Below are 11,575 nucleotides of genomic sequence, written 5' to 3' on the forward strand. Positions count from 1 at the left end.
ACTCTCTTATATATATACCAGTCTACCCTATATCTAGTAATCTCCCGACTATTCCCGAAGGTTCGAGAGGTGGCGTGACACTAGTCACGTGACCTCACTGACGCAACAATATCAATTGACCTAGCAGACTTATTTCAATTTGATCCATTGTAATGATGATGTTAAGATTGAAGCGTGTTATTGTTTACGTGGACTAGACTTTGAATTATTTTCGCCAGATAACTTAAAAAAAACCCACCATTGATAAAACAACATTGTATCAACAATTCATACTGGGTCGTGGCTAAATTAAATCATTTGCTTGAGGATGCAGTTTGAGCTTCATTTTGTTTTGTGATGGATAGATTGATGATGTATGGTTTTTCACTTTAGCGTTTCAAAATTTCAGGTTTTGCTGATACTTTTTCTTAAGTTTTATGTATTGTTTGGATACGTGGTTGTTAATAATCCCAGAGAAATGATTTAAGTATTTTTCTGTTAAAAATTTGACTAAGTTGCTTCTTTAATTGTGTTATCTTTTTAGAATTGAAAGCAAGAACACTTGAGAGGACCGTTTTACGTTTTTGATCAATTAAAAGAAGTCAAATGCTCGATATATAAAAAGAAACCATTAAAGTTCTAAGAAGTGTAACTGATACAAATAGAACAAAAATCATATAACCTGTAGTAATCAGAAAATTAAAACCATCTTTAAGCAAACATCCTGAAATTCCTCTCTATCTCTACTAATTATAATACATTTTTAAACGTATTTTTATATTTTTGTGAATAATTATTGTCACCTACATTAAATATTTATAATTAAGCACTAGCACAGCTGAGAAAACAGTACACTTTGAATTTGTAATTGTCGTACATTGCCTGAAGATGTCCCGCTTTTATGGGCTGAAACATCTATTATAATTGCTTAAAAAATTCACTTTAATACTGATCATGATATTAAATTTAATCATTCAGTGGTATTCTCATCCAATAAATTCCCGGGGGTGTTATAATGTGACGGTCAATCTCACTGTTCGTTGGTAAACGAGTAACCAAGAGTTGGCGGTGGGTGGTGTTAACTAGCTGCTTTGCCTCTGGTCTGTCATTACTAAATTAGGAATGGCTGGTGCAGATAGCCCTCGTATAGCTTTGTGCGAAATTCAAAACAAGCCAAACCAATCTTCTAATAAAACCTCTGGTATGATTCACATACCAAATTACTTATTACATCTAATTCTGGTTAAAATCCAGTATATTGTTACGTCTCTGTGTTCGTTGTTAATTTCCCGGTATAAATTCTTCCCGAGGAACTTCAGAGATACAAGTCCTTTCTTATATAAAACTAATTTATTCTTTCTGAATTCAACTTTGCAATACACTTAATTTCTACAGTCACTTTAAACACACGCTATAATTCACAATGATTCACGCACTTCCTTACGGTCACTATCGCGCTTGACTCAATTGTTCGTCTTTATCTCTGCCTGTCTGTAATTCAGTTCCGATTAATTTGTCTCACGTTATCCGGCGCACTTATATACAGGAATAGAGGGCGCTTAGCACATACTGGATTATTCGTGATGTTCCCCGATCCTTCTAGAATATCATGACATGTTACCAGCGTCACGTGACTACCGTTGTCGTAACAATATTTATGTATTTTTCTATGGAAGTATAGATACTTCTTTCTATTTCACTTTAATTAGTTGCTAATTAAACACAGAACCTTAACGCTTCCTTTAGTATCAGTGAAACAATATTTGGCGAGACACTGTGTTAAAATCTGTCGAAACAAATAGAATGTTCCCCAAAATAAAACTACTTCATTATGCTTATAAATCGCTGTTTGTCAGTTAAATTTCACACCTACTTGTTTTCATACACAAGAAACGTTTCCTAAACATTGATTATTATTTACTTATGTCTTCTTTTATTAACACCGTGGTTCACGACCTGCTCCAGGATCAAAATTGGCTTGCTATAATAAAGCTTTTCTGTATTATGACTCTCGTCCCCGAATATGCTCGCCCTTAGACAAGAACCGATGCTTTCAACGTGGTATGAACGATGACAGCTTGCCCTTACAGCCGCGGAGGCGTTATAAAGTGAATGTCAATCCCACTATTCATTGGTAGAGAGTGTCCCAAATGCTAGTGGTGGGTGATGTTGACAAGCTGCATTTCTTCTATTCTGTCATTTCAAAATTAGGGACGGTTACCGCAGATAACCTTCGAGTAATTTTACATGTAATTAAAAAAACAACAACAACAAACAAACAATAAATCAGTAAAGAATAAGTACATAGCCGACTCTAATCGAAAGTTATGATTATCCGAATTAAGTTATCTATTTTTACTTTTAGTTTGACAAATACATGATACCCAATCCTAGTTACATAACAACAACAACAACAACAACAAAAAAAAACACGAAACGTTATTTTGTCAGTTCCTAAGTAATTATTACTATTAGCCCTTATAATGAGTTTTTTGTAATTATTACACTTTAAGACGAACTTGCAGAATGCTTCTAAGCATGTATTTACAAATGACCTGTTTATACACTGAGTGCAGTGTGGACTGTCAGTTTAATGATTATTGGTAGAGACAAAAAATATCTTGAAGTCGTTGGATCCGTTGTATGACATAGGGTTAAGTGTTCTCAATTGAAGGTTCTTGTTATATGTACGTTACTTTATATGTTGTTTTATTTCAAATATTTTAATAACTTTGACATGAGTGGAAATTAAGAGCAGTTTTGTTGCACTTACTAATAGTAATTGTACTACTACTAGTAGTTTTACTTTTAGCCAGCATTCGTCTTCAACTTTGAAAGATATAACTATAAGCCCTGAGCGATGGTGAAATATTTTTCCATATTCAATCTTTTATAACTAGTCTGCTTATCATAAATATTTTATTTTCAGTATACTTTCAAAACATCTAAACGATGAAAGTAAAACGACAGAGTCTAATTGTTCGACTACTTTGTAGATGAAGTTTTGAGTTCTTAGCCAGCTATTATTACAGATATGGCACTGTTGGCATTACCAACTAAAATGCAGGACTGTTTGTTGCGTCAGTAGTGCAAGTTAGGTTAGAATTATAATTTATGTTATAGTAATACAGTAAGTAGTGTTTTGAAATTTTTTAACTATTTTTGTGGGGTGGCATCCAAATAATAAAACAAGTAAAGATCTACTGGCAAATTCCTGCAAATCAAAAGATGAATTATATATATATATTTCTTCGTGGACACTTGTGATGTAGTTGTACTTGTAGAAAAAATTAAAACAATTTTTAAACCAAGTGTAGGTGAATTGATATGTAAGAAATTTACACAGACTGTTGTCTTTGTTAAATACCATTCCTTTACTTTTGACCTACTGGCTCTCTTTCTGACAACTTCATTGAACAACAAAGTAAGCAACATGTTTTGTTTTACACAATAAAAATGTTTTTGAGACTGATATGCAGCCTGAAATCCACTCTACATGTTTTGATGCTTCAACATATCATCCAGAACATATGATTGTTAATAATATTGATAAATAAAAAGTAACTGTGGGTTGAGGGATACCATTATAATAATACTATAGTTTGAATTCAGTTGGTAGAAAGTTTGCTTGGTGTGAGACAGGTCTTAGATTTAATCTCTAGCCATAGTGATTACTACAGAAAAAAAAAAGCAACCAACTACAAACAATAGACAAGGCTTGAGACCAGGCCTTGCTTGAGAGAAAGGAAAAGAGTTTGGTAGTTTGAGTTGTTAAGAAGTGTCTTTACTAGTTGGTGCTAGTATGTTAACACCCTAGCTCAGTAAAGCATTTGCTTGTAGTGAAAGCATTCCCAGGTTCAAATATTGCATCTGGAAGATGCAAAAAATCGAGTTAGCTAACCAGCTCTAATTATCACATGAAAACTCAAATTAACTCACCAATATGGAACTTGGAAGTCTAATAGAATGCTAGGAGAGAGTAGAGGGCAGCAAGGAACAAACTTTCTTATGAATATTTATTATCTTACATGCTTGGAAATTATTTTGTTTAAAATTATATTTGTGAAGGTAATACATAAGAACTTTATCTAAATGTCATTGTTTTTTGGTTTTTTTAGTGCATTTACAGCCAAACCTGGGGAAACTTAAACATTTAGAGCAACATTGCAGGAAGAGTGATAATAGTTTCAAATACATGTGCTTAAATTTTATACCAAGTGCAGGTAAAATATTATTACTCTATACACATATTTTAGAAAGAAAGAGTTAGGAGAGCTGTGATTTAAATGTTTAAAATTCATAAAAGTTTTATTGTTTTGCATTAACACTCTTGTATAAAAAAACAAAAACTTGCTACAAGTATTATATAAAAACTTGAAAGTTTTCAAACATGATTATATTAAAACAATTCTGCAGGTAATATTACTCATTCTTTTAATAATATTAACTAAGTCAGGCTGAAGTACTCAAACAAAGGTACTAAAGTATAAGATCTTTCTTTCCCAAAATGATAAAGCAATTGATCAGATTTAGTGGGACTTTAGTATTAACAAATAATACCATGCTAAAATATCCATGAAAGAAACAGCTAAAAATGTAATGAAACTTGTGATAACACTAGTTCATTGTATCTAAAAGATGTAGTTGTAGGCATTTGGAGAGAAATTCAAATTTTTTATAATAATCAAGAACATATGCTAAGAACTAGTTATGGAATAAAGTATTGATAGTTGATGCAGTTAAGTACTAAAAAAATTCAATAAATCATCCATTGATATTATTTATCATTGAAAATGTGGTAGCTTAGTTTGCAAAAGCATCTGACCAGTTAGCAGGGTCATGATTTTGAATTATGCCTGCTCTGATCTATCACTTCTTCAGTAAAATTTCTAATTCCACAAGAAGATGTGCCCACCTTTAAAGTTTGTAGATCTTTGTTATTCAGGTCTGTTTCATTTTATTATTGGTCCAAATGCACTAAGAATTTTTGTAATCAAAATATCATCAGATAACACTGTTTTAGGCAGAGAAACCATCTGAAATTATGTCTAATGTACAGTGCTGTTTTCTCAAAATATGCCAGATTCATTTTTGTTATTTAAGTGTATCTTCGTGAAATACAATCCAGTAGTAGAATACTTGATTTAAGTAATAGAGAGTTATAAGAACTATGCTTGATCTATGATATCCATCTGCTCATCTAGTTTCACTTAATTATTTCAATACATTTTATAGTTTTACTGTTTCAGAGTTTCATCTATAGGCTTTGCAAGTTGATTAATATGATGCATTTGTTAATCTTGTAGATAGTAGAACGTAAGGTCAAGCATGGTGGTAATAAATGGAAGACATTTAATGTATGGTCTTGCTGGAAGTGGAATTTCATTAGGATTCCTCTGGGGAATACTCGATGGAAAAAAATATGCCTCTGCATCATGGACCACTAACTCTGTACCATCCATAAAATGGGACTCAAACTGGGACAGGTCAGCATATTTTATATACTAATACTTATTTTCATTAAATTCAGTTTTTTACATCTCATTAGGCAATTGTCAGTCACCATAAAATACCAAAGGAATGGATTAACAAACATCTTACAATCAACTCAGTCCTCAAAGTGATTTTCCTGCTTGATTTGAGATGATTGGATTAGTCCAAGAGATTAAAGAAAAAAAAATTAGTTGATATGTTTCAAAGTTTTATGATAGCTATATCATTTTTCTTGTATACAAAAATATAGCCATACTGATATTAAGTATTTTTTGCTGCATCACTAATTCTAAGGCCAAGCTGGATTACTAATAGAAGTTATGACTAGAAACATATTAGAATTACTAATGGGGTATACATAGATGTAAAAGTTATGTTTTCCTCCTGGAAGACAGTCTTATATCTTGATATTGGAATATTGTATAAGAATTGTACAGTGATAGACAGAAAATGTATAGAATATATTTTTTGTGTTTGTAAGTTCCTACTTGTAATTCCTATCGGTAATACAGCTTAGCCATGGGACATTTTTCTAAACTATTTATGTACCAAAGTACATGTGGGTCCATGAATTACTTTGTTACAGTTTCTAATAATGAAATTAAATGTAAATACAAATATTAATATTACGTATTTTACATAGAAAATAAGTGATTTTTCCCAATTTATGGTATCTTTCTTCTACAGTAAGCTTTGTAACAAGCAAAGATATAAAAATAATTCAGTGTGGTTTATAATGTGGACCTAACCACTAATGAACAATATATTAACAAGTTGGTAACTTTAGAGTTAATCAAGTTATTAAGACCTTTAAAAAGGAACAACTTGTGCTTCATAATTGAATTCAGGTGTCAGTAGGAACAGTTTTCTCATTGGTGAGTCCAATTCAGTAATTATAGAACATAACTATTGGTCAACAAGATTCAGAGTCAATAGAGCATTTCTATTGGTTAGCAGGATTGTAAGATAGTATACTGTGCAGCTGGGTCCAGCATTAACAAGTGTCACTGTAGGTTTTCAATGCTTCCATTTCTCACATTATTATGTTGTCTAAGGTTTAGTATACTGCTCTTTTAGGAGAGAATCACTCAATTTAGGAAAATCCCCACAGAACAGAGAACCTGGAGAAGATAATCAATACAATGAACAACACGGAAAGGCCAAACCCAAAGCTTCACGACACCTGATCTTAATTCGACATGGTCAGAGTACTCCAGTCAGCAAAGACTGTGATACAAAGCTCACAGAATTAGGTACATATAGGAAATGTTTTTATTGGAATTAATTTTATGCTGATTTAAAACATAAAAAAACAACAACAATGAAATACTATTTTTTTCAACAGACAGATTTATTTTATTCAGAGGTAAAAAAAATATCCATTCTTCTTTTACTTATTTAGAAGATAGATCTGCCTGTCAAAAACACTAGGCTTTCATTTGTTTTTTTTAATATGATTTTTTAAAACATTCTTGATCCTACATGTTTTTACTGTTGTGAATATACTGATTTAATAGGTTATTTTAGATTTCTACACTCCAATTAGATAAATATGAAAATACATGTATGCATTTCAATTTCTGTTGAAAGTTGAACCTCAAAATACATCTTAAGACAGCTAGTTAAACTCTCCAAGTCTAAACATGCTGAAATAATATAGGCCAGCTCTAAATTTTGCTGTCTTTTTTTTTTTTCAAGTTTAAAAACCATGAAAATAGCAAAAACTTCTAGTTTAGGTTAATACTAAGCTTAGGAAACTAGCAGTAATAAAAACTATATATATATAAACTTTTAGCTGTAAAGTTTTAAAATTTTTGAAATTTATTAAAGATTATTTATCCAACTTCATTATCAGAACTTTTTAGGTGTGATTCTTTTGTAATATGAAATAACACGGGTAGGGTATCAGAAATATCACTAACTAGTTACACAAGATAAGAAAATCATTGAGAAATAATTTTTTTTTTCTGTATCATTGTTAGTTCATTGGTTGATTTAGTAACAAATAGGAATGATGTGATGGGCATATAAAAACTTCTAGCAGGTACTTGTTAATAGTGTTATGTTTCTGTGGAAGTCTCTCCTACAACTGATTGTCTCTGTTCCATGGTGGACTAAATGTGGTTTAGTGGTTTGCATGCTAAGATTGTGAATCTGAGGATTCATGTGCCATATCTCACTGCTGCAAAAAAGAATAAATTGTGCTCTGCACTTTGAGGCTTTGGATGCACAATAAGAGTAATGATCAAAGTGCACTGTTTGGCCATATAAAAGTAGCCCAAGAGCTGGCAATGGGTGTTATTGAGTGTTGACTAACTGCCCTTTCTGTAGGTTACCAGTTCAAAATTAGGGGTAGTTATGCTCGGATAGCTATTGTGTAGCTTTGGGTGAAAATTCTGAAGCTGTTACATGTTATGTTGGAGCAGAAAATAGTATGTTTATTAATTTAATTACATCTTATTTAATCATCAGGTAGGGAACAGGCAAGCATTACAGGGAAGCGGCTAAAGGACTTAAATTTCCCCTACACTCGGATAGTCCAGTCTTCCATGCAGCGAGCCTTAGAAACATCCCAATTAATTCAAATTCATATACCAGGAGTGAAAGTAGAAACTTGTGCTTTGTTGCAAGAAGGAGCACCAATTCCTCCAGAACCCCCTATTGACCACTGGAAACCTAAACCTGAGGTAATGATATTGTAGCTCTTGTCCATATATGAATATATTTTTGTTCACTTCACTTCAGTTTATTAATAATAGCTATAATTTAGTTCAACACTTTACATTTTTAAGTATAAATTATGTATATACTGTTAAACATAAAGCTTTAAAAAGTGTTTTACAACTTTATATCATGAGTATAATGTTATTTTCATAAATAAATAAAGGTGTCTTATGATATTAAACTAGTTACAAATGAGTTTACAGATAAGTATATTTTAGAACAATACATTATTGTTTTATTGTTATTTCCAAAAAAACCTATGTTTGTAGTGAGGAATTTAGTTCCTCTTTACCTATTCACTTAAATTATGCCGGTTCTTGGTCTTGGAGCAAGTTGTTTGAGTTAAAGGTATGTCTAGAAATAAATTTGGTTGTTAAATTCAAGATATATTTTATTATAAATTATTTGCCTCAGTAAGGCATAGATTTACATCAGTGTAATATTTAGAGTTAAATGTTCATAAATAAATACAAATTAATTAATGTTATGTTTATAATTAATTACACACACACATATGTACATATATGAGCAAACATGATGTTCAGAATTAATTATATTGAATAACGTAATGCTTAAATATAAATATGTAGATCAACATAATGTTTAAGAATAGGGATTTTGGTTAGCATAATATTAAAATAAAAATATTGCTGTAAGCTATATTTTTAATATTATAATTTAGGTGTTAGCTAGGTAATAATGATGATGTTACAATTAGTTTGGGAAAATTCGAAGGGATTTGACATGAGAGTTTCTAGTACATTTGAGGGTAGATTTAAAATATGGGGTCAGCATAGCATTGAGAAAATAGTTGAGGGATAGTCAAGAATTTGTTTCAAGATAGTATTGTCATTTCTAGTAAGTAGAGTGAATCAGTCTGTGTGTTTTTGTTTTGTTTGTTTGTTTCAGCTATGAAGTAGTACAAGTGTTTTCTTTATGTTAATTTGGTGAAGTTATCATCTGTAAAGATGGCCTACAACTGTGTATAGTGAAGGCAGTTTATAAAAAGTAGGAAGAATTAATTTATTATTGTTTACATGAACTGGGCATTGAATTATTTTCACCAGATAATTTAGAAGAACCCTCCAACAAAAGAACAATTTGTAGGTTAACTTAATGTTTATGATTGATAATGTATTTTGGTTAGCATAATGCTTAAATATAAAGTTATAAATCAAAATGGTGGTCAGGGTTAAGTATATTGACTAATACAATGTTTAACTGTAAGGTGCTCATTTGAGACCACCCTGCATTAAGGACAAAATTTTGCCATTGAATTAAAGAGAATTAAAATACATCTTCAATGGTGACTGATATTTATTTAATTGAAAGTTTTATTTAATTAATTTTATACATAAAATAAATTTGAACCTCAAATTTTTACTTGGGATTGATTTCAGCAAACTTTCAATGAAAATATTAGTGCTTGTGAATTTCCTCAACTAGCACACATAGCAGCTAAGGAGGAAAGCCAAAATAGTTTTAACTCTCTGTATACAGGTTTGGTCATTTTGACCGACCTTGCAACCACCAGGTAACCATGTAAATATATGTACTGTAATTTTTAATGTATTAAGTGTATCTTCATGAAATTTGGCAAACTTTTAGTAAACATTACAAATTTTTTGTACATAAAAATAAAATTCTGATTTTTCAATTAAATATTTTTACTATAGATTTGTCTGTGAATATATGGAGTAAGAGTATGACTCAGACTCTGAATAGACCAAGTGCAAGATAATTTTCATGTTAAGATTTAAAATGTTTTTTTTTTTTCATTTTGGAGTTTTCAAACTCCATTTTTGTAACCTATGTAGAATATCAAAACTCTATATTTTACCTGTTACTTTCTCTACCCCTACACTACATGGACTCAGTCCATTTGACAGACCTCATAATCACCACAAAAGAATGAAAAATTAATCTAAATTGCCCTTTTTTTCTTTCTAGAATGACTGCAGGTTGTAACTGAAAGTTGCAATTATTTATCATAAACAGCCCCAAGCTTGCAACAGTTTAGATGTAGTTTTATTTCTTTATAATTGTCTCATTGTTCTCTGAGCCATGTCTAACTATTAAGACTGCACAACAAGCAGTAAAAAATATGGCAAATATGTAGCTCATGTTATGGTATTGAATTATGTATTGCATGTGCAGACCTTGCTGATAAATTTTTATTCAATTTTTTCATTCACATTTTCTTATCTAACCTAGTAAGGTTCTGATTTTTTACATTTTAGTTAATTTGATAATAATAAGTGAAAATTATACATAAAAAACAAGAAATATAGTACTTACATCAGGCCTGTTTTTTTTGTTGGCCCTGACAAAACTTAACCCTACTTTTTTGTAACAATGGTAGTAGTACATAAAATAATTTTATTTCAAATATGCTTTTAAGAACACAAAATAATAACATGCACAAAGCATACAATGTCCTGTAACTATTATAATTTAATTGGCTTTCTAACTAAGGTATACAAGTGCCATAAAATAATTCACTTACCTGGTTGATGTTGACTCAGTGATAGTAACAATAAATCTGTAGATCAAGTAATTCAAACACTCTCATTAAAATGAGTTAGCCATATATGGAAATCGGTAACTCAAAATCTCCTTTTTATGTTGATTATAAGAAAGCTCTGATAAAATGTTAGAATTATTGACATTTTGTGAAAGACGTTGTGATAGGAGGGCATGGTAAGTGGTTTTGACTTTCTGGCTTATTTTCCATAAGCCAAAAAAGATTGGAGTCTATAAAGTTAGATTATACTTTAGTAATACCCATACAGTAAATGTGCAATGTATGTTAAACCCAGAACATCAAATAGGGGTGATGAGAAAATTGGGAATGGGCAATTCAAAGTGAACAATTGATGTGATACAGAGAAGTGAAGGTTGAGAATTTACTTAAATATTTCCTTTTGAAATTAAGAAAACAAATCTTATATAATATTAAAACTTGATTTATTAACCATATTTTTATGCATACTTTATTGACCTACATTGATAATAAAGTAGCTTAATTTAACTTTGCATGTAAATGTAAAAAGTTGTGATATGCAATGTGACCTAACCTGTTCATAGGATTAAACAAAACAGTATCGATTTGAAATTTGTAACTTTAGTACAGGTAGAATTTTATTGATTTCAGCCAGACACTTTTTCCCATTCTAGGTTGTCATTTCTTATAAGTCAATATGGTTATCGGTTCAGTGGAGACTTGAGTAGTGATATGAATAAAGTGATAAAACCATAGCTTGGTGAAATGTTTCTGAAAGAAAAGATGTTCGTGAACAATTTTCACCTCAACTACAGTCTTGATTGTTTAATTTTTTTAAGTTAGCAAATAGCTTTATTTATCATTTTATACTTTTTG

The 11,575-nt window shown here is 30.8% G+C and overlaps 1 protein-coding gene across 2 annotated transcripts in view; it reads left to right on the forward strand.

Moving 5' to 3' along the window:
• The first annotated feature begins 2,538 nt into the window (after positions 1-2,538).
• Positions 2,539-11,575, forward strand: part of LOC106469072 (serine/threonine-protein phosphatase Pgam5, mitochondrial-like) — a 15,007-nt gene continuing 5,970 nt past the window's right edge. Inside the window, exons 1-5 of one of the 2 annotated variants that reach the window (XM_013929527.2) lie at positions 2,539-2,666; positions 4,098-4,202; positions 5,286-5,465; positions 6,550-6,725; positions 7,945-8,159. In XM_013929527.2, the coding sequence (XP_013784981.1) occupies positions 5,308-5,465; positions 6,550-6,725; positions 7,945-8,159 (549 nt within the window). In that variant the 5' untranslated portion in view covers positions 2,539-2,666; positions 4,098-4,202; positions 5,286-5,307. The remainder of the gene's footprint in view (positions 2,667-4,097; positions 4,203-5,285; positions 5,466-6,549; positions 6,726-7,944; positions 8,160-11,575) is intronic. The other variant, XM_013929528.2, reaches the window with a different exon arrangement.

The sequence above is a fragment of the Limulus polyphemus genome, unplaced genomic scaffold, assembly GCF_000517525.1.
Source record: "Limulus polyphemus unplaced genomic scaffold, Limulus_polyphemus-2.1.2 Scaffold3287, whole genome shotgun sequence".
NCBI lineage: Eukaryota > Metazoa > Arthropoda > Merostomata > Xiphosura > Limulidae > Limulus > Limulus polyphemus.